At 42.5% G+C, this 23,551-nt stretch overlaps 1 protein-coding gene across 1 annotated transcript; it reads right to left on the bottom strand.

Moving 5' to 3' along the window:
* Positions 1–554: 554 nt before the first annotated feature.
* On the bottom strand, positions 555–23,342 carry LOC142406501 (MARVEL domain-containing protein 3-like). Its single transcript, XM_075495450.1, is given in 6 exon segments — positions 555–668; positions 720–1,312; positions 14,324–14,493; positions 17,918–18,073; positions 21,900–22,013; positions 23,260–23,342. Coding segments are annotated over 6 exon segments (1,230 nt in total).
* Positions 23,343–23,551: the final 209 nt, after the last annotated feature.

Here is a 23,551-nt window from a genome sequence, read left to right as displayed (position 1 = left end):
GTGTCAACCCCTGTGACTCAAAAGATAAAACGCTTCACTAGCCCAAGAGAAACAGGCCACAAGTATAGCTTCAGCTGTGATTCAGAAAAGCACTCGAGTGTCCTTCACTTTGTGAGCGGTGTGGCGTAAGGCAATAGGCTGCATCGACAGGCACAGGATCTGTTGAAGGCTGTCCATCCCAGCTGTGTATTCAATTCCTTATGTCATTGGAGAGGAAAGGAATGGTTGTTAGCACAAGTTTGGCAGCACTGAGGTGGCAACCTGTTAACAGCCCATTGCTGTTTGGATTTGCTCTGTGCAGGATGAAAACATTACAATCAAACACATTTTAAATGCAGGAGTCCAGCTTGAGAGACTGATGCAAAAAACCTTGTTAAAACACCCGCTCAACGTCAATTTTATTACATCATGTTATAGCAGTATTGTTACATTTGGTGATTCGATACACACTTCAGCACCTTGTAGGACAACATATTGTGGACTGGTCGCCTGTTCAGCGTGCGATGTGCAGTGTCCGTCCTTGCTGAAGCTCCAGCACAGTCCCAGAGGTGACTTCACACTAACGTGGCAAGAGCCTGGACATTGTGGGAATTTTCAGAGGTCCTGTGGACAGCATGGTGGCTTCTGACGCTTCTGTCTCTAATGCTGCTTTTGGGGCTGTGCTTGGCCTTGGCTGTGCTGTGCCTTTGGGGCTGTGCTTGGCCTTGGCTGTGCTGTGCCTTGGCCGTGTGGCTCTGGAAGGCCCGGACGGTTCGGATAGCAAGGATGCAGACCACAAAGCTGGCAAAATACAAACAGGCAGCAGCCACACCAAAAAGGCCAACAGCCGCGTCGCCGCCCTGGACCACACAGTTCATGGAGGTATAGCCACGGCGCGCATACAGCCTCTCGCGCCTCTTGCAAACTTCTGTGGAGTTCACCTGGCTGACAAAATGCAGGTAGAGGCCGACGGCCGCGACGTACCCCACGCTGGCCAGCAGGTTGAAGGCACATTCGCCTGCCAGCAGCCCCACCCTGAGCTGCTGGATGGGTTTTGCCCCCACGACAAGGAAGACAAGGGTAAGTACTGCTGCTGTTAAGCTGAAGGCTACTCCGCCATACACGCAAGGGGCTCTCATCTGGGTGAACTGCATGTCTAGCTCCCTCACCTCCTGGAGCTCCGTGCCCTCAAAGGGGCTATAGGCCGAATTCAGGCTAAAGGATCCGGTGCCGAAGCCGCCAAGGGACGTGAAGCCTGCAACAGAGGCTTGGGCAGCGCCCACGCAAACCAGCACCAGGAGGTTAACCGTGATTTCCACAAACTTCAAAATGCCTGTAAGGAGCAGAAAGATGGGAATAGGTGTCAAAATCACATCTTGTGCAAACTGGGGGTGACAGAAGTACACCAAAACCATAGACACAGAGCACTTACTGAGATAGTCCTCTTGGCTACGGCTACAGAACAGCACTGCTTTAAAAAAAAAAAAAAAAGGCAGCGCGAGCTCTCGTGAGTACATTTCAGAGGCTGGGCAAATTACTTTTTTTAATTTGTCAGTGTGCTTGATAAATGGATCTTCATGCGGGGAAAGAAATCCATAAAAATTTTACTGTGCTTGTGTTATTGCCAAGGCAAGCGCACAGTGATTGTATTTTGGCCTGTAACTACTTGGCATAAACACACTGAGCAAGAAATATCCAGTATGAACAAAATGCTGAGGTTAAAGCTGACAAAAACCTAGAAGCTTCCAATAGCTTAAAAAATTGTGCAAGTTAAAGTCCTTTAAAATGTGTTTACTGCTTTAACTTACACTGTTTTTTTGCCTTTCCAAGTGTTTGTTAATTTAAACTTATTATGTAACCAGATGCAACTTCCACTTCATGTCCTTCAGAGACAAAAATCTCTTCATAAATCTGAAGAAGCAGTTCCTGATTGCACAAAAAAGGAGGAGGGGAAGGAGGCAAAAACCACCTTATATGTGGAGGTAAGTCAAGTGAACTTGATACTGGGTCATGTGTTCTCTTCCACACGCGCACCTTCAGAAGAAAGCCTTATGACTTCTGAGCTGACGCTTCTTCTTCTTATGTTATGCTACTGATAAAGGTAACCAAGGTTTTTTAAGAAAAAAAAAAAAAAAAAGTGGATAAATGACCTCTTTTTGTGGTAGTTGCCTGTCAGGAAGGTGCAGCATCTGTCAGATAAATCTGATTATTCTGTGGCAGCTCACTAGGGGTCAGACTAAGATTAGTAAACATGATGGATGTTGAAGCGTAGCATAGCTAGAGTTGCCTATTCAGGAAACGAAAACTCCTAGTGTATCACGCGTGTTGCTCCTCAAGTTCTTAAGTTAATTACAGAATTGTGAATCTTATTATTCTACTGCAGTCTGACAGCCAAGAACATAAGATGCTCGACACAGCGGTCCTATATCTGTCTTTAAAGTGGGGCAGGATCTGCAGTTTGCATACAGACTTTCATTTTACGCTGCTAACATTGATTATTAACATTGACTATTACTGATCAGCATGGCATTCTCCTCTTGAGCAATGGCTCAGTTGCTGTCAAGGCTGTACGGGCTTGAAAAGAAAGGGCTGAAGCAGCACACAAGGGAATTAGACAAATTCCACTCTTGTGTTGCCAGATGCTTCGAACTGAAGAAAGCCAGTGACAGCCACCATGAAGGATTATCGGATATTCCTGTTCTGCCCTTTCTTATTCCCTCCACAGAGGGCTGAGGTAACGAGCACCTTCCTGCTGCTGCTCGCTCGTCATGGGAAGGTGCTTGCAATGGTTTGACAAGGGCCTTTGGCCACTTCAGGAGCTCCTGCTTCCCCCTGTGCCCAGACTGGTCCCCTCACTTCTGCTAATGCAGCTGTATGTAGGTACTGAGCCCATCCACATCACGGCCTGGCAAACCACCCCAGAAGCATGAAAGGGAGAAGTGATAATGGTGGTAATACCTGGGAATACAATATCTGAGGTTCAGCATATTTCAGTTTGTGTGTGTATATGTGTATATATATATATGTACACACACATACACAAGTGCATGCATATACAGATTTCATAGCCTAAAAAGAATTAGGTAGAGCAGGCAGAGAAGACAAAGTGCTCTTGCTGAGGAGGAACTAAGCGTGCAGTTCTATGTATGTGTTCTTCAGAGGTGATGCTGATTTCTGCATGACAATAGGCCTTTTCCTTGACCCTTCTGCACAACCATTTCTGTGAAGCAGGGCAATAACCATGCTGGTTACCAAATCTGTTCAGGAGGCTTCAAATATTTCAAAGGAAATATTTGTGAAGCTAAATGTAAAGAGAAATTTAAATCTTGGTCCACGAGACAGGATTTGGAACTCCTTGTACCAAATTCAAACAATGCAGCCAAAAGACTCAACGTTTTTAATGGGTACAGAGTGTTAAATGTTAATTTCACTGAGCTGATTGCTGGTACCACAGTAGGGCTGGCAGAACGTGTCTCTTTGCTCATGGGATGACAAGTATGATCAATGTGGGTCTACTGTATTTTTAACTGCAGCAGTCAATGCTTTAATGGCATGCTTGAAAAATTTCCTTAGACAGGGCGTTCAGGTTGGACAGGTTTTGTATGTACCTGTACAGTTTTCACACACGCCTGCTGTAGAATGGATTAGAGTAACTAAACAATGGAGAGAGGTTCGTTAGCAGTTATTCCACTAGTTATTTGCATCACATGGATTAACTTTTTTTTTTTTAAAAAAGTGCAATAACAAAGCCTCCTGTATTAAGGAAAATCCTAAATGATAAGCAGTATGTAGAACGAAGCTGTGAATTACAGGTCTATGATGAGAGCCAGCAGGGTTTGTGAAAGCAGCAAGACAATTAGTGGAAATCCCTAAAGACTTGTACAGTCGTGAGGGCTTTGATGGAAATACTAAGCCCTACAGTATGTTCAGATCTTGACCTGGGCACCCCAAAAGCCTCATGCAACCTTGACCTGTGATAGTATATACTACACTAGTATAGACAGACTTGAGAAATACGGAATAAAAGGACAGTTGAGTTTTGAATCTAGCTCTGTCAAGGTATGCTAACACACACATACTAGCAGTGACCTATGTCAAGCAGCGTACTGCTGGCAGAAAAGGCTGAGTTAAAAGCCACACTTCCGAGTCTGTGCTGCCATTCCTGCTTTCACAGGCCAGTTAGCTACGTCATCTTAGAGTTATAGCTGCAGAAACTAGACTGCCAAAAGGTCTTCCTATGGGGAAATTACTTATCTCTACAACTATTCCCTAATCCCATGCAACAATGAACGCATTGCAAGACTTGAGTGTAAAATGATAGGAGGTCTGAAAATCTCAGAATTCCATTGGTTTGGTTATTTTTTCCTTTCTCAAGTTCAAAATCTTGAGATCTATCTAAAAGAGTTACTGATTTGTATTACAATTACCACAGTGAACAGTTGGCTTTGGGAACTAATCCTCTCCATACTGAGCAAGTAACGAGACTCAAGTCTGGGCTCCTGGATTTCCATTTCGTTTCCCGTGCTTCTTTCCTGCACTGCTTTTCAGCACTGAAGGTGAGGAGAACGGCTGCAATCTAAAAGACAGTGGGTGTTGCTGGAGCTTTCCAGGGAATGGTTTCATTCATTCCATAAAATCTAAATCTGCAATGGATAGTAACTTCAATGTATCATACTTGTTAACTTTGTTTGCATCCAACCTTTTTTTGCTGTGAGTAAGCTTCCTGCTATAACAAACAGCAGCCTTCCAATTTATACTATTAATCTACTATTCACTTTTTCTCTCCCTTCTATACCAGGTGCATGCTGGGCTATTGCCATGGTATTAACCCACTGATCAATGGGTTTGTCTTCTGTCAAATGGTGGGCTCAAACGTCCAGCAAAGCAGCCAGGCAGGCTGTCAGGGTACAGATCGACAGGCAGCTGACCTTACTCTAACGGCTCCCAACCTTGGCTTTTCTCCACTGCCCAGTAATAACTCCGGCCTAGCATTAGGCCCTTCCAAGAGCTGTTTTAATAAATTAAAATAGCAGGAAACGAGTCAACTCTTTTCTTGTGTGCTGCTGGTTTTTCCTGCAACTTTAGCACCTTTAAGTGACTCACAGCGTATCTGATGAGCAATCACGCGGGCATGAGTTTAGCAGGGGAAATAACACAGCCAGGACCAGAGAAAGACCAGAAACTCTCCTTTTCAGGTGAGGTGAGCTGTTAAATCTGCATGCTCTATCTCATAAAACTACACTGCAGCTGACTGTGTGGTACCCAGTAACTCAAGTGTGTGCTCAAGTCTCCTGCGTCGGAAGCTGTAAAGAGGCATCTTCATCCAGGCGCTGTGGCAGCGTGGCCCCAATGTTCACGTGTCAGGATCCCAGTGTGTGTATGTACGTACTTCTAAGATATTTTATGTTTGTCATTCTCCATTCTGGCTTGCTTTCTCCCTCTGCTTCCTCTGCAGGCCACGTACTGCCGGGACCAGCAGCACCCATCTGGCAGCCCCAGGGGTGCCGGACTGCCCCTCTCGGACACCCCGACCCCAGCGGCAGGGCAGCAGCACTAGGAGCGGCACAGGTCAGTGGTGCCTGTGTCTCATCCCATTAGGGGTCACTCCACGAGAAGGGAAGAGAGGAAAGAGGATTTTTAACACGCATTAAAAATCCTTCTCCCAGCCTTCCTCACTGAAAGTTGTCTTTTGGTTTTATTCCCAGTTTGGGTAGCTTTCCATTTTTCAGAGGTAATCTTTTTTTTTTTTTTCCCCCTCAAAGGAGCAGACAAGTATTTTGACCATATATAGTGACTTACAAAAGCCGCAGTCAGTCCTGAAAAGGATCTCAAATGTGGAACTTCTCTTGCCAGCGCAGGTTTGGCATTCCCAGGGAGTAAAGGCACAGCTCAACGCGCAGCTTTGGTCACCCTTCTGCTAAACTGAGTCGGTAGCGGGGGGAATCGATAAGGGGGAAGGGGGAGAAAACGTCAAAGGAAAGAGGGGTTTTGTTCTGCTTTTGTAAGGGGACAAAAATGTGACAGAAGTGGGGAGGAACCAAAACAGTGGAGGAGAACTGAACAAGGGAAATGAAATGGAGACATCAATCACAAGAGATTAAAAATACTAAATCTGGCTGCAGAGTATTAAAACATCTTGCTAACAGTATTATTCCCTTTATGTATACCAGTACAAAGCAAGATCTTACTGAACGCAGTAACAAGAATTCAACCAACTTCACTGATGCAGGATCAGGGCAATACACAGCTTTGTCGTAAACAAACAAATCCCCCCCAAGCCCTCACCCCACCATTGTTTTTGTACGTTTCTGTGTTCTTCAGCCAGTGGTGGGATTTAGCTTGCACTGAGTTATGCTAAAATCTCCCTAATGGAGTCATGTTCAAAGGTGGAAAAAACCACAACCCAACCCTAAAACACATGAGTTAGGCAACGTAACACCAACAGAATCTTGGCTTTTCAAAGGACCCAAGGGAACTACATACTCAGAGCCAACTGAATTTAAATGCCCAACACATTTATGCTCATTTGAGATATCTGTCTTACTGGAAATCAATGGAAAAATAGTTTAAAACTGGGAAAATTAAATTATTTATGCGCTCTAGAAAGAAGCATTGTTATTATCTTTTAATAAGTTGTCCCTCTTTAGTCAAGATAATCGCTCCATCAGGAAATCTCAAAGGATGACCAGCCTTGTTTTTAATGATTTAGAGAACCCTTATGTTCACAATCAGAGTGCTCAGATCCAAACGTATTGTCCTGTTTTTCCTGTGTATTGTGTATCATCTTCCCTTAAAGAACTACTGTCCCACCTGCTCTATTCCTTCTGCTTAATACCCTCCCATCCTCTAAACAATGCTGTCCAATTTTCACAGGAAAGGGTGGACTTAATTTGTAGAATTCCTGCATCAGCCTCTATTCCCATAGTTTCCCACCGCTGTATGACACTAAGATTTACTTGCCATCAAGACAGTTTCAGTACAACCCAGCCCCTGCCTGGGAACAACAGCTTCAGTTTACTTGTTCCCAGTAGTTCTTTAAAGCATCACTTCTAGCATGTTCTTGATTTCTTGATGTTAACCAAGCATGAGTCATCTTCCACAATTTTGGAGAGGGTGGGAAGCAAAAGGTCTTGCATTAAACTGTAGCACTTGGCAATACTGATTTAAATACAACGGCTGTAAAAGGCTGTACATGTATTTGTAGCACCAGCAGGTCACTGCACGGTCACCTCACATTCTGTGTTTCAGGAAATGGCCTTTTTTCTTCCTAGTTCTTTCAAGTAGTAAACAAATATCTTGGTATCGAAACAAACTTGCAGGAGTTTTTTTTTAAAAAAGAGTTCAGAAAACAATGAAACACTCTTGTTCCTTATGCCAACTTTCCACAGCCACTCCCTCTGTTTGAACTGAAACTGAGCCACCTTTAGAAAGTACAAAGATTGGGGTGTTGTTGCTCTTTAAGTAATCATAGTCTGGCTGAAGGTAGGTCAGGTTGGAGGCACCTGTGAACCTGAGCTTCTCATTCACTTTACCAATTGTGGGTGTCACGCTTGGTGAGCAACATTCCTGACTGGGTGGATTTTTCTCCTTTGAGTGAGCTAAGATCACCTGCTCAAGAAACAGAGCTACATTCAATAGACAGTCAGTCTGCTGTATCAATTAGTTTTGAGAGCCACTTTTTAAAGAGAAGAGTTTTACTTGGTTCCCAGAATTTGGGTCAGACGTGGGGAAAACAAACCCCATGGTCTTACAAGAAAGATGGTGGAACGCCTGTTCCATACTGGTAGACAGCAGACTTAACTAAGATTTCCCAGTAGGGAAGCACGGACTAGAGTCTAACACATACCTAACAGCTAACATCAACTTTGCCAGTATCTTCTCCTGCCAACTTAAGTGAGTCTTCTCAGTTGTAGTTCTCCCCTCTCTAAAAACAACAGTGTACATGTTAGCACAATGCCAAAAGGTGGATGAAAAAAATTTGATATAAAGATGTGGGCAGAGTGAAGTCCCATATGTTGGCAGGGCAACAGTTTGCTAAAGGTAAGATTTGGCATCTGCAACTAGTGTAGCTCCCCCGCATGTTTTTACAGAGGTAACTGCTCATGGCTATTTGTATTTCACAGCAAACAGGACTTACCTCCAAGTGAAATAAATACTTCAACTTCAGAACAGGAAGGTTACCTGCAGCTCTGCCACTGTATCTTGTTACTGTGCAATTTTAATTAAGCATTTTGAATAACTGGGATTATTTTAATCTGTACAGCTCCGTCCAATTCCCACTACTAATACTCTCTGTCTTCACAATTACAAGATTAAAAAACTTGATGGCAAATTCAGTCTGTTAGTCACACTGTATTTAAAATATACTTTGTAACAGATAGGCGGGGGAAGCCATCTAATTACAATGAGACTATAGGGGACCTTTGTGCTCCCTTCTTACAGCAGAAATATGTTGAAATTAAATGCCACAGGAACAGCGTATGACAGCTTTGAGCACAATTTAAAGGAGCTAAGCATGGCAGACTGTAGGGGCAAGATGTGAAGATGGTGACTGCAAAATACAGCAGTTTCTAATCCTATTGGGTGCCTCCACAGAAATGGAAGTATCCTGCTGACCACTGCTGAAAAGATCTAACATGTGCTGCTGAACGTACTTGTCAAATGTTTGCTTTCATCCACAAAGTTACATGCATTATGCACATTTAATGACCTTTCAGGGCTTTTGAACATATATAACTGAAACTACAGAAGGTCTTTTACTTCAGTCCAACGCCTCTTGCAGACCACTATTTTCCCCCAACATCTCCATAGCACTGGAAGGGATACAAGTGCTCTGCAAAATATTTTTCCCTTCCTGCTCCCACATCTGACTCCAAGAAGAACAGTATCAGGACATAACAGAGCAACGTAACAGCAGCAGTATAACGGTTGTGAACAATGGCATAACTCAAACCAAGTGTCTACTAGTGTGAACCCTGTGTTTAGGGTGACATTTCATCTCGGTATTTTTTCCAGTCTATGAGTATTTGCCAGCATGCATAGCTACAGGAAAAAAATTCAACTGTATTTTGTAAAAACAAAAGCTTATAGATGTTTACATTTGAATTAATGCTGGCTTGTTAATGCATGAATATATCCTGGAGAAAGTCATTGTTACTCCCTAATTCTATTTCCTCCTCCAAATAAATTCAGTTTGATATTTCCTCCTGGCTATGCTTGAAATTGGAGACTTTTCTTGTTGTTACAAACCATAATGCTGTCTTTTTCTGAGAGGAAATTGGTCTGAAGGTTTTAACAATTGTGGATGTTAGAATGTAGGCTAAGGGCATGATTGTTTGGAAGTGCCTACAATATGCTTAAGAAATCTGACACTATTCATGGCAGCAAAGAACAATGATTCAATTATACTTGCTCCCCCACAAACTGTTTTCTAACCTTTTTAGTGCTGTCCTCCTTAAATGCCAAGTGGGTTAAGAATTTAAAAAGAAGTTACTAGCTCAGAAATTATGACCAGCAGAGTACAATTCTATACAAGGCAAAAGTGCAGGCATTTCCTGAGTCATATACTGACCGAAGATGAGAGAAACTTAGTTTACCTTCACTGTTTAAGAAAAACTAAAGGAAACATTACCCTGGAATTGCATTGCTCCACCTCTTTCACACCAATATACATAATAAAAAGAAAATGAAAAGTTTTCAAGGTCAAGTGACCAAATATCTATGACCAATTTAAGATCAGCAATTCACTTGGGTTTGACTCAGATTTTGCTCTCTCTAAGGTGAAGGAAGCAGCATGGCAGCCAGCCTTGAACACTTCTCTCGTTCCCTCTGGTAACCAAAAGCACTGAATCTGGTTATATTTTCAAAGGACCTGAGGGGGGTCCTTTGAAAGGCAAATATGATTACTAACTTAGTTTTTCTACACAGAAGAGAGAACTACAGAAATTTTACCTGCGCTGTGAAAAGCAAGTTGAATGTTTTCTTCAGAAAGAATTTCAGCTCTAAGTATCCCCAAGCCAAAAACTCTTGTCATTTTCAATGTGTGCTGCTTTAAATGGCACACACCATTGTGCAGAAGTTGTAAGAAATGGTTATTGCAAGCAGTAGTTCCTTAGTTGATAAAAGGTTTGTCTTTATCACAAACTGTTTATATCTGATTCCCATATAATTGTAGAAAGCATCTAGACAGCTTGACACCAGTCTATAAGCTGTTCCTTAAGTCTCCTTCACTACTACAGAAACAGAAGGTGGCAGGCTTCTGTGTTTCCATTGCCTTTTGAATCTCTAATCTGCAGATCCACAAGTGTGACATCCCTATGAAAAAAACCATATAGAAACTAGACATTAAGATAGCATAGCAGGGAAGAGTCAAGTTTGTTAGAGGGAAGTCATTTAAAAGAATCAGCAGATATATGACGAAAGGCAGCCCAAGTGGTAGTGCTCTTAAATGACACAAGCTCCAGTGAGCTAAAAGATCCTCTCACAGGTTAGTAGTGGTTAAAAGAAAATAAAGAGTAAGAGGAAGCAACCAGTTTTCAAACAAATAGAGTTAAGAGAGAAATCTCTGTTTTGTGCTGCCTGTTACTACTTATACCCATGTTAGCAGTGCAGTGGGAGTGGATCTGTAGAGTCAAACAGTTGGAGCTGAAGACCTCGGGGCTACACGATAGGCATTTTCTGGGGAGAGAGAAGTACTTCATTTTAGCTCTAGTTTGGTCCAAAGGCCAGAGTGCCTGCTAGTGGTAACAGCTCACCCTCTCATTTAGTTTTATCTGAAGGAAATATAGTTTGTGCATCCTGAGACTGCTCTGCAACATGGCCCAAAGAGCTGTAAGTGGGGACTCCAAAGAGATTCAGCTCAAAAGCACACATCAAAAAACTATCATAGATGCACAGACTGATGAATTGAAAAGATTGAAAAGTGAGATGGTGAAGTCTGTTTTAATAATAATCACAAAAAATTCTTCATGATTGCCAATTGTAAAATTGGTAGGCTGCTGAGAGCTCAAGCTCTTGAATGAGAAATTAATGAAATCAGTGTTTAATAAGCAACCTCACACTTCATGCATGTACACAAACACACCCCCACCCTCCCCATCTACAGAGCACACAGATGAGCTCTAAACAAATCATTTCCACTCAGGAAAGACATCAGGCAGCCTTCTCTGAAAGCATCAGCTCAGTGTTCACTGATAGTCAAAACACCACACGAAAAGCTAGGAAGCATTAGGATAGGACTACGGAACCAGAGCCTTTATGCAGATATCTGATTCTTTTGGGAATTTATCTTGAATTCCGAGTGCAGTTCTGGTCAGTCCATCTCAAAAGGGTATGATGGATCTGGAAAATGTATAAGGCTGGCAAGCTAACCAGAACTGCAAAGACTTTGCTCTTGATAGGGACAGAACTGACTATTCTTCAATCTAGGAAGAAGCGATAGCACAGTGACAGGGAGAAAGGGAAGACTTCACTCTAAAATCATAAATCTCATGGAGAAGGTGAATATATGAGATTATCATTAGGTATTTTGAATACCACCAGAATCAGAGACACCTTCTTTAAAACGTTTTAAGGAACAAAACAGTACTTCTTCAAGTGGCACAAAGAAACTGTGGAACTCCTTGTCATAAGATAATGTGGAGGCCAAACATTCAAAAGGGGATTCAGAAAAGGATTAAACAAATTTGATAGGTCTGTAAAGATGTATTAAACATACCAGAAGTGAATGCAGTTTTCCAATTAAAAAAATTCCACCAATCTGAAGTTTGGAGAGTATTCCAGAGGACAGCTCACTCTCTACTGGTCCAAACCCTGGTGGGTCCTCCTAAATTTGCACTTTAGGACATTGTTTGAGAGGATGTGTAATTAGGTGCCTTGTATGATCCCGTACTGCTAGCCACATGATCCTACCTGAATGGCTTTGAATAGGTATTGCTTATATAGCATTTTAACAGACTTTTTTCCTTCTGTTTTCAAGATGAAAGGAATAAAAAGGAGCAGAATGTTTTGAAGTTTCTTAGATGGTCTCAAATGTTCCTCCTGGCAAAAGGGGTCAGTACCAGTTGTTTCCTCCATTATATTTGGGTTGGGTTTGTTGTCTTAATGTGACTGTAGGACAAAAAAGGGGGTGGGGATTAGGGAGGGAAGGCAGGAATAACAAAGATAGCAGAATGATGTCCTTTTTTCTGCTGCTGCTTGGAGCTAAGAAGTTCGAATGGTCACTGCAAAAATAACTGCCTACTTCTGAAACTCAACTTTAGCTTTCTGGGCTATTGCTGGTGAAAAGCATGGATGAAGAGGGCAGTATCTGGGTGAAGGAAATACTTTCCAGAGCTCTGGTTGTTTAGAGTTCCTCTCTAGTTTGCCAAACTGGTCAACGTACACAAACAGCATAAGTATATTTGCTGGGCAAAAGGAAAAAAAAACCAAACCATAGTGAAAGTAGAGTGATGCATGGTCAGAAACTAAGGTCCGTATTTCAGTTGTTGCTTTGGAAAAGACCGTGGTAGATCACTTGATTTCCCAGCCTTGTTTGATACTAGTTTATTTTAGAATTATGGTGATTGGGAAGGGGGAATTTCACCACAGTGCTGATAAATCATTGGCAAAAGAAAGAGATGGTTAAGAAGTATTTACAGGAACTTTTCATGCTGTAAGAAGTTGTAGCTCACATGTACTGACTTCTTAGTAAACAATTCATGTAGCTTTTCATTTATAACATTTACTATGACTGCAGGGAATACAGAATTCTGCAAAACAATTCTAGGAAATTCTGCTAAATCTTGGTACTTTCAAAAATTAAACAGGGGAGTAACATTCTCATAATCTTATCAACCTCCAATATCTTTTCATTTTTTGAAGTAAAACTGCTAATAAATGGGTTTATTTTCTACATGATCTCTTTTCCCTCCTCCACTGCAAGCTCAGACATTAAATTTTTGGCAAATACTGAGCAATACCTGGGGGAGGGGTGGGAGTGAAATCATCATCATCAACTGATGCATCCAAAACTAGGACATTTTGAAAAAGTTAATGATGTTTAATGCACTGAAATAATGAGAAGCAAATGCGGGTCAAAAAAACCCCAGCAAGTCACATTAAGCTATCCATAAGTCTAAACAACCAGTGAAATTGAAAACTAAAAAGAACTTGCCACTTCATTTTTCTAAAGCTGTGATAAAATAAGGCATGGAGTTTTCTAGAACTTCTCAGACAAGTTAAAATAATTTAGTATTGTTGAAGAAGAAACTGCTGATACAATTTTATCAGGGATAAAATATCAGTATGGCTCTGTAACATTAAATATGCTCTACTAACTGTTGGAGTTAAATCCCTTCGAGATGAAAAACAAACTGCATACAAATACACAGAACATATTTATAAGAGAAAATAGTTCCGCTCACTCTTAAAATTGTTCACATATTCACATACAGAGAAATATTAAGAGGAAATTGAGTGTGTTATTTAACTTTCTTTCATGGACTGAAGAAATAATCTAATATTACGTATTTTAATTTACTTCCAACAACTAAACTCTTCATTTGTCTCTCTACTGGAGGACACTGAAAGGCTTCGGCCAAAGACTTTGCACCTAGCTGTAAGTTCCAACTCAGACTGCAGTGGGCCTTTCCTACAAACAAGGTGAGAAAGCTCATTGTCCTGGACGAGGAAAAACTTTAAAGGAGTAATGGATATTTTAGTGCTTTTTTTTTTTTAATTTATGGGAACAAGTTTACCAAGTGTTAAGGCTGATTTCCTCCCACGTTAATGCTCATTTCTCTGCTTGTAGTCACTTTCTAGCTATGAAAAAAACAAGTTATTTCTCAAGAGTTGTTTTATTGGATTCATGTCCATAGAATAGTTTTGTCTCCCACAATGTTGCTTTATAAAGATGTATCAGTGGTGACTGGATTAAATCCAGAGTTGATAAAAAGTCTGAGAAGAATGTGTCAGAAATAAACTAGCATCAAAGCTTCAACAGCCATCTTTAAATTGCCTACAGATGCAAATATGTAATTTATTCCTAAATTCCAAAGGTTAACTCTTGCTGCACAACCTGAGTGATTACCCACATGACCCACTCTGATGCTCTGTATGCATACTCTAGAGATGCATTTTCAAGTATCTGAATATCTCTATAAATCTTGCCTTTAGATGCCGAAAACGTGCTAGTAACCCACAGTTATGCCATTCATTAACTTTAATTCTCCCAGTTTGTTGGTGGTTTTTTTTTTTTAATATTCCTCTAGCTTTATTTTGTTGTGCTTCTAAACTCAGAAACCAAAACCAAGACAGGTCCTTGGAAGGAGAGGAGTGGATGGCAGGAAACAAGAATCTCACATACCTCTTGTTGTGCATACCTTTGAACACTTCATTGAGAAGGTTTCCTTGGGAGGATAACATTCTGGTGGTGGGCCAAGATATTCTCGTGCTGTTCCTGAGGTTTTAGAGTAAGGGTCTAAGCAAACAGTGGAAGTCCTTGAGTGCTGGCCTCCTCGGATGTCTTCTGTTGATCTACAACGGAGTAAATGACTAATGTATATTAATTGGATCATGCTCTCTCCTGAACATTAGAACATGAGAAACTGGCAGACACTCCTATTAATGGAACCAGCTAGCCTGCTTCATAGGTATCTGATCTTTTTTGCCTGAGTGTTTTGAAAGAAAATATCCCAAATACTTGCATAAATCCATGTTCACAAGGATATTTGCACTTGATCGTTGTTATTCTGGAAAACTGTTTTACTCACTGAGTAGGCTGGCTGAATTGTTTAGGTTGCTTGCAAAAGGTAGCAAGGAGAAGGGTGTGGGGAGAGTTCCTGTTCCCATAAAAACGAGTAACAGCTTTTTCATGAAAACCAAACATTTTTAGCTAGTCCGTGGCAGCCCAGAGAATAAAAATAAGAAATATTTTCACATAATAAATATGTAAAGTAGCACGGCTATTCCATGGGTAAGCGTTTTGTCAAGTTTGTACTTCCAATTACTGTGTGTCACAAAGATGCCTTTTAAAAGAATGAAACCTATTAAAAGAAACAGATAAAGATTTTAAAGTGGGGAAAAAAATTTGCCTATTTAAATATTTCTCTCTTTTTTTTTCTTTTAGGTCTTCGATGATATTTGAAGAGGAATCTAAAATCGACCCCAAAAAATAAATTTCTCACATCTCCAATTAGACTCTTAATTTGTATACTCCAAAATGGAATTGTCCACTTTGCTGCAATGACATACAGCTCCACATTGGAAGCCTGATGATTTTTAAGGTTGGTGAGATTTAGATTATTCTGTGGGGAAAGTGCAATTTGCCCTTTTTTAGCTGAGCTCACACTCAGGTTAAAAGAAACGTTGGCTATATGTTTTGCATGTGTCTGGTCTAATCTAAATGTTGTCCCTCATCTGAAGGAGAATTGGAGCTTGCCTTTTTCAAGGTACAGCTGGATGACTTTGTTATTAAAGGGTATTTTAAGTCTCATTCAGCATTATTATTTTTAAATGTCTTCTTCCTATTCAGTTTTTACCTTGAATTTCTTATCCATAGATCAGCATTTTCAACTGTAGTTTTGTTTCCTAGTATCACTGCACTTCACTAAGGTTTATCTTCATCCAATTCCAGATTCAACTTACAAATATTATCTCATTCATCCACATTAAATCATGTTCTTTGTAGTTTTTACATTTTAATTAAGACATTCAATAACAAGACCAATGCTAACGTCTCCACATGTAGTTGCCAACAGCTCTATTTGGCCGAAACATTTCTGATTTTTCTGACCTTTGTCCTGTGTCTTGTGCAACCACCAAAGCATCCTGCACAGCTGTGTCACATAAATTAAATAAGCTGTGTGATTTATAAGACTTCCAGTTAACTTGAAAGCAATCCCTTTGGTACTTCTGATGCAGCTGCTTCTCTCTCTATTGTATCCTGCTACTTGCCAGAAAACAAAACAAAACAAAAACCCCCTAATGTTCAGCAACAGAGTATAATTAGGAAAAAAAAATTCTTTCTTTTAGATGCTTTTTTTCTCACAATGGCCTATTCTGGCCACCTTTGCTCCCGTTTTCCTTCAGGACTTTCCAGTTCAGGATAATGCAACTCTTTCTCCTCAGCAATGAGAGGAAGCTTGCTATAGGAATTTCAGATAGAAATGCATTTGGAAAAAGAAATACTCTGGCTAGAAAGTCTTGCTTGTAAAGGATGAAAGCATTAGGCACCCAAATTACAGTTTCCAGAAACTCTTCCCATCTATTTCATTATAGTATCTGGAGGTCTTTTGGTCCATCAGCCTAAGTCTTCACCAAAATACTGAAATTTCCTTACAAAAGCAGCTGGTTTTGTCGTGAAAGGGGAATGCTGTTAGGTTAAGCCAAACTCCATCAAAACAACTGATGGAAAAGTTTTTCGATTAGTTGTAGTGAGGGCTGGTGCCCCCCAGATTCTCGGCTTGACTCCAAGAATTATCTCCATGGCTATTACAGATCTGTATCTGCTGCTTCCGTTACTCTAATCCCTGGTGGATACAGGGATGGTCTGTTGGCCTGTACAGTCCTTCCACCAATTTTCAGTTTACATGTCCAGTCATTTAAAACTAACAGCAAAAACAAGAAGTCCAGAGAAGTGCTTTGCTAAGAAGCGGTAGTTTAATTTATAGCTATCCTTTCACACATCACTTTTATTACACTATATATGGAAAAAAAAAAAACAAACCCCCTTTTTTTTCCCCCTCCACAGCGCAACTAATGCATTCCTGGCATTTGCTGCTCTCACTTCTAATATGTTCAAGATAATTTAACTATATCCCCTCCTGATCTCTGCTTTTGCGAAGGACAGTCATTCAGCGTCTGAGGATGATTCTTAGGCTGACCTTTGTTCCCATTTCTCTCCAATTTTTCATGATTTAAGAGAGACAGAAGAAAAAATCATTAGCTATTTTTATAATACAATAGGACTACCACCATCCAAATCTTTTATACTTAGCCATAAGTAGTCCTAGTCCGCACAGTGCTCTTCACTACTGCTTTTCTTCTCATCCTGTTTTTCTTGCTAAAATGCATATTATCACGGAGTACTTCAGTACTTCAGCTTTTCAGTAATCCTAACTATATTTATTTCCTCTCCCTCCTTGCCTCTATTCTTAAATTGCCCTACAGTCATTCCCCTAGAGACTAAACAGCAGCGAAGAACACCTTACTGCCATGGCCAATTTGCCGGTGGTGTTTAGAGCTACAGACCTGTCTCTTACAATGCAGTCACGGGCATGCACTCAAAGGAAAACAGCCTAAGCTCACTTCTAATATGCTGTAGGTTAGCCAGGCTGAAAGGAGAATTGTAGTATCCTAAGAGTTTATTTGTCACTCCAAACTTTCTATTAGTTGATTTGCTTATTGTGCTGATAGGGGCTGACCTACTATCAAGTGCTGCAAACAGCCTTAGACACTTAAACAAGTACTTATTGACTGCAACTACTGAAATTAATTTTGTTTTAGATTAATATCAACTTGTTCACAGTTGACCTAGAGCACCCGAGAGTTCAGTTAAATCCCTGAGCTGGTCTCAGTCATGTAACATTCTCATTTAAGCAATGCGTATTTGGCAAGCCATGGCTTGCTGTCACCTGCTGACGAGCCTCTTCAGGAACTGTACTAAGAGACATGGCCATGCTTCACCTACTTGTGACCCACCTTGATCCAGATAACCCCAGGAAGTTCACATGCCTGTGTCACGCAGCCTATCTTTCTGCCCAATACAAAGAAAAAGGTTAAATTTCTAAGTGTAAAATAGCTCCCTGATTCCAAATGCGGCATGCTCATGCTTCATGATTTCAAGGCTGAGTATATGCTCTTTACTATTGTAATATGAAGACATTTAAAAGCAAACAAAGAAGATGACAGACATTATAGACCTGCTGTGATATGTTTCTCTAAGGTGATAAAGACGTACCTTGCATTGTATGGGTATGGTTTTCTTGCTCTTCTGTCTTCCTCATATCTATCAGATCCATGGTTCTCATGGTGCATGTATTGCTTATCTTGGTATCGTCTCCCGGCATGAGACATCTTGTTTCTTACATGTATTCTTTCTTTCTAAAATAACTTCCTGAGCCAGAGAAATAAAACTGGTTCATTTTATAGCTGCACTTGAAGTTATTCATTGACCAGCACTTACATCCATTTCATGTTGATTCAAGACTTAGTACAGACTTCCTTAAGAAGCAAAGGAAGTAAACCCCTTTAAACTACAAGCAAAGTAACTTCATTAAAGAAGGAAGTTTTTCTTTACATTTTCCTATTCCTCAAGTAATTGTAATGTTTCTATGCTCAACATTTATCACGCTTAGCTTATTTACTAGGTCTGCTCTGACTCTCCTACCTTGGCTGCAAGGACAAGGTACGGTGTCTACTAAGAACACAAATCCAGGCTTCTCTAATGTTGTCTCTGACATAAAGGATGAAACCCAGCAAACACCAGTGCATTGCATGAGCATGCATACAACTGCCACTGACGGCAGGGCAAACCCGACAGGGCAGGCTGTGACCTTTGTCCTGGAAGTTTCTAAGAGGAGGGCACCCATCTGGGGTAAACAGATGCAGTACCAAACGTCGCCTGTGATCTGGATAAACGTAGGCACAGGCAAAGCTGTGCTGGGCCGAGAATCAGTTGGCAAGAAGATACATCCTGGATAATTGGGTATTAGATATTTCAGGGATGTTATTCCCTGAAAGTGTCTTTACCCTTTCAAGTGCAGTATGCTTAAGCCCAAACCTGCAAAACATGGAAACGCAGAGTTTAAGCATCTAAGCAATCTTCATTCTCATTTGCCTTCATCGCAGCCCTTCAGCGTTACTGCAGTCGATTTAATTTTGACTGATCAGGCTGAGGACTTGCTTAATGAATTCCCTTCCGTCTCCTTAGGGTGTCACTAAAGAAATAATTTATTTTTTATTTGTTTCCGGCTAACAAAGAAAGAGACAGTGCTTTCCTCCGGGGGAGCTCAGCTCCTCTGCTCCCGGCAGAAGCCGCTCAGCAAGAAGCGGCCCCGCGCCCTTCCCCACGGGCGGGTTCTGGTGTCGGTCCCGCCGCCTCAGCGCCGTGACAGCAAGCCCCAACCTCCTTCACCCCCCGGGAGTGACCCTGCCGGCGAGGCCCTGGCCTGAGGCCTCGGAGCTGGGTCCGTGGGCGCTGCCCGTGGCCGGGGCACACCGGGCACCTCCCCACGTCCCGCTGAGGAAAGAGCTGCGCCCTTCGCTATCCACCCGCCGGCCAGCAACGGCCCCGCGCCTCCCCTCCGCCTCAGCGGACACCCCGTCCCTCGGCACCCCGGGGGCGAAGGACAGCGGCCCGCGCCCCTGCCGCCCCTCACCTGAGGGGAGCGCCGAGCTCCGGCCCGCCCAGCAGCAGCTCCCGGGAGCAGCCGGGCCCGCCCTCGCCTCCCCGGCCGCCCACCCCCGCTGCGCCGCCCTCCTGCGGCGGGCCGGCCCCCGGCGCAGGTGGTGCCCTGCCCGCCGGATGGCCGCGCCGGCGGGGCCGGCTCTCCTGCTTCCTAGGGACGAGCGGTGCGGGGGAAGGAGGCGTGCCGCCCCCGGCCCGCCCTGCCCGGCCGTGGGGGGGAGCTGGAAAGGGAGGGGGAAACCTGGTGTCTGGGGGCGTGACAGCGTGGGCTTTTGTTTAGTTTAATAAAATGAGGTCCCGGTGCGCCATGGTGCCGAGAAGAATCTGGTAAGCGGGGCCCTGAGAGGATATAAAACTTGAAGATTAATAAAGTTAAAACTCAAGGTCCCCAGCGGTTGCCTTTTTTTTTTTTTAAAGGCCAACTTCATTGACTCGCAGCGCTCAGGGCGGGAAGCCCTGCAGTACCAGATGTACGGAGGAGAGAAGGTAAAAGAAAATGGGGGAAACTTGTCCCCAGCAGCAAGTGGGTGGGAGCAGGCCGTGTTACGCTAGGTGGGTTGGAAAGGGAGGTAGGCAACTAAACTCTCCTCTGGTGCAAAGCCACGTTTTAGATAATTGACCATTTGAACGGATGCAGTCTCGTTTCTTGGTGCTCTGCTGAAAGCCCTCTCTGTGGTGGATCTCCAGGGGCTTTGTCTCCTCGCTGCCAGCCTGTGATGTTTCTCTTACAGAGGAACGATGCGCTGGTCCCCTCAGGATGCTTTCTGTGGGGGATATATGTATTTTTGTAGAGAGCCCGGGGCAGACCCACGAACCGGCACTGCAACAAACGCCTTGTTCGTTGTGCAGTCCTATACACAAAACCAATCTGTGCCCGAGAAGCGGGACGGTGGTGTTAACGTGGTGCCGTGCCCGGCTCATCTTGAGCCTTGGAAAGCTTCCCTAGGCTGTGGCACTACCCTGCACAAGTGCTGGGACCAGAAAATCCTTTCCCTTCCCAGGGCTTACACAGCAGCACGCTTGGGGTACCAGTGCTTTTTGAATTTGGGCTTAAGATGCATAACTGTTGATGCAGTCCCATGCTAGGGCTGAATCCGAAATCCCCTTTAAATAATATGCAGGTATCGGAGGAACTGCTGTCCCTGAAATGAGGAGATAGCTACAGGAACTGAATACTCAAGGCAGTGTCTTGTAAATTGCTGGACCGTGGTAAGACTGTGATTCCCTGCTCCGGCTGAGATGTGTTAACAGCTTCTTTTGCTGTTTACCATTCTCACCTCGCCTAGACCTCTCTTGCCATTCCTGCCTTCAGCTGTACAGGTCTTCTTCTCAATGTCTTGCACCGACCATAGTGCTCACTTGATCACATAATAAGCCAATCCAGCTTGCTTTCCAGCCAAAACCAATTTACTTTCTGCTGTTTTAGTGAGCTGAATTGGCTTTGTGCTGCAATCAAATGTGTGCTGGAGCAAGGACTTGGCAGAAGCACATGTCCCACAAGGAAGAAACTGGGGGAGGGATGGGGGGAGAGGGCTACCTCTCTTGGCAGCAGCGAGTGGTGAATGTAACTGAAGCCTTAAGGTGAAGTTGCAGTTTGAGACACTACTACCCATCCGTTAGCTGCTACGCCTCCTCTGTTTGGGGCTGTCATCCTGCTAGCAAAGGCACTCTAACAGCAGGAGTGTTTTACTGCTTCGTAGTTCTGTTTGTTTCTACTTCTTACTGTTTCTAATTAAAGGTAGTTTAGGCTAGTTTGGCAGATTTTACCCTGACGAAGATTAGGGTGCCTGCATGAATTCTGTTCTGTCTAGGTGATAAACACTTGGGAAATACATTCTTCACTTGCATCCAGCAGAGGATGTCCGCTCTTGATGCGGGGCGTGAGGAATTACAGCTCCCTTCAGGTAGGCAGGCTTCATACAAACAGTAGAAAAATCACAAGGAGACGTGGCTGGAAACAGACTTTTGGGGGGGGAGGGCTGAAATGTGAAAGTTACCTTGACAGCCACTGTCTACAGTATAACTAGTAGTTTTGTTAAAGCACTTCTCTTTCTGGGCTGAAAGGGTTAGAGTGTGGCCATTTTGGTTTGATGGAAGACTGGGTGGAACTGAAGGGATACGATTATGGACTGGGTAAAATCCAGGGAAGCTGACGGGCAAGGTAAGCGCTTTAAAAAGTGGTTAAAGTCATTATGGAACCAGGTAGTGGAACGGGGTCGCAACCGACCCAGAATTACATGGTGAGATCTACATTAAAAACTTAACTATGTGACCAAGGGGATTTTCCCTGGGAACTCATAAAGCAAACATAAGGCACTGAGGTAGTGATTTCTGGAGTTGCCTATATGACATAAGAACCAGTGAAACAAGCCACAGAAAATGGTGCTGACTAGGGAGAAACAGCCAGAGGTAGCAGTAGGAATGTGTCTCTAAGGAGAAAAAAGTAGAAGGAGCTCATGAAGGGATTGGATATGGTACTGACTGAATTTGGATGAGAACCATCAAGGAAAAAGATCTCATCATTGGTTCTTACCTTGTTGCAGACGGGTTTGAATCAAAGATATACCTGACTCTGTCATCAATTTCTCCTTTTAATAGAAACAACTTTTGGGACTGAATTTTGGCTAGCTGCTGAAGTCCAGAGGGACTGATTTGCAGAAAATGAAGAAAATGAAATTTGCAGAAAATTAACCACTTTGGTGGGTTTTGGTTTTTTTTTCTGGTAATTTACTTGAGTAGGTCACATCTGTGTCTTGGATCAACACAGTCCTGGATACTTGCTCCAGTGTAACAAAACAAAAAAAAACCTAAAACCCAATCTAGGTATAGGGTACAAGGTGCCATAAATAGACTTCCAGGACAGATTTCTCCAGCCAGCCAGGCAGGCAGGGCACCACTGGAGTCTGTTCAGTCTGACGGGAACACTAAGCTCCTGAGATCAGCAGGACTAAAATTAGCTTTGGAACACTTTTTTTCCTACCCTCTTAGTGTTGCTTTTACATGAAATCTGTTGTTTATTGTTACAAACAACAAGAAAAGAATTTGGGTTGAAGGCTTCCTTTTATTACTTTTTTTGTTTGTTTTCTTGAAGAAATTTTGAAATCCCTGATCTTTGGAATGGGAGGTAAATTGAGTTTAGGAACTAAGTAATTGCTTATGTGTTGGTCAATTTTTTCTGTCCTAGTGGAAAAAAAACCATCACAACGCCAAATACTGCTTCAGCAGAAGAAACGTAAACAATCATCACTGATATAATATTAATATTGTATCCTTGGTGTGTGCTATTACAAATACTTATTTTTAAAAGCAATGGAAACCGTCCTTAGGCTTCTTTTATTGCTGTCTTTGGTAATGTCTGAATTGTTTGGTTGGTAGTTGTTTCTTTTCCAAGGCTGAGTCCTTCCCAGCATCTTCTGAGCAATTGCCTAGTTATGATTTAAAGATCTTACAATACGGTTTTCTGAAAAGTGGCTTTTTGTCACACTGAATCTAGACTCTGGCTGGGGAATAGCCGGCTTCTGGGACACATCCAAAACAGGCTGAAGGCAGTGAGGATGTTTCTATTGAAGCCTTGAATCCCGAAAGACTGTTATCTGTGGGCCTCTTCATATTTGTATCAGCTTGAAGTACAGAGCTGTAACACCAGCCTCGGTAATGCTCTGCATCACCACAGCTGTCACTTTCATGCTGACTTTCCTCAAGTTCTGCTGTTGCTGGCCACCCAAGCTGTATCTGAAGCCTTATCATTCATTTTATTTCTCCCTATTCTTAAGCGGAGTTGTAGTAGGCTGAAGCCATTTTTCCCCTTCTAAAATGATGAGCAACACCAAAATGGCTTTTGAAATCTGAGAAACTGTTAGCATTGAAATTTCTCCCTCATTTCTTAACAGTACTTTCTCATAAATTCCATCTGTGTTGTGCTGAACTTAGGGGAACCCCTGACTGAGTAGGTCTTGGACACTATCTGCAATCGCATACTTAGTTTTCTATAATAATTTACCGCTTAAATGTAAAAGTATTTCAGGACTGAAATTTGCTTTCAGAGGACATTTAGACCCTGTGCAGATCTTTGCAGTCTTGACTGCTCTAAAATTCACACTGGTGGACCTTTGTGAGGGGCCTTTGTCTTGACTGACCTGGAGGTCTCAGTAGTCCTGGGTTTATGATTCTGGGTGCCAGCTTGAA

This window comes from Mycteria americana, chromosome 2 (genome assembly GCF_035582795.1).
Source record: "Mycteria americana isolate JAX WOST 10 ecotype Jacksonville Zoo and Gardens chromosome 2, USCA_MyAme_1.0, whole genome shotgun sequence".
NCBI lineage: Eukaryota > Metazoa > Chordata > Aves > Ciconiiformes > Ciconiidae > Mycteria > Mycteria americana.
The sequence above is the reverse complement of the archived record's forward strand: the minus strand, read 5'-3'. Positions and strand labels throughout refer to the sequence as shown.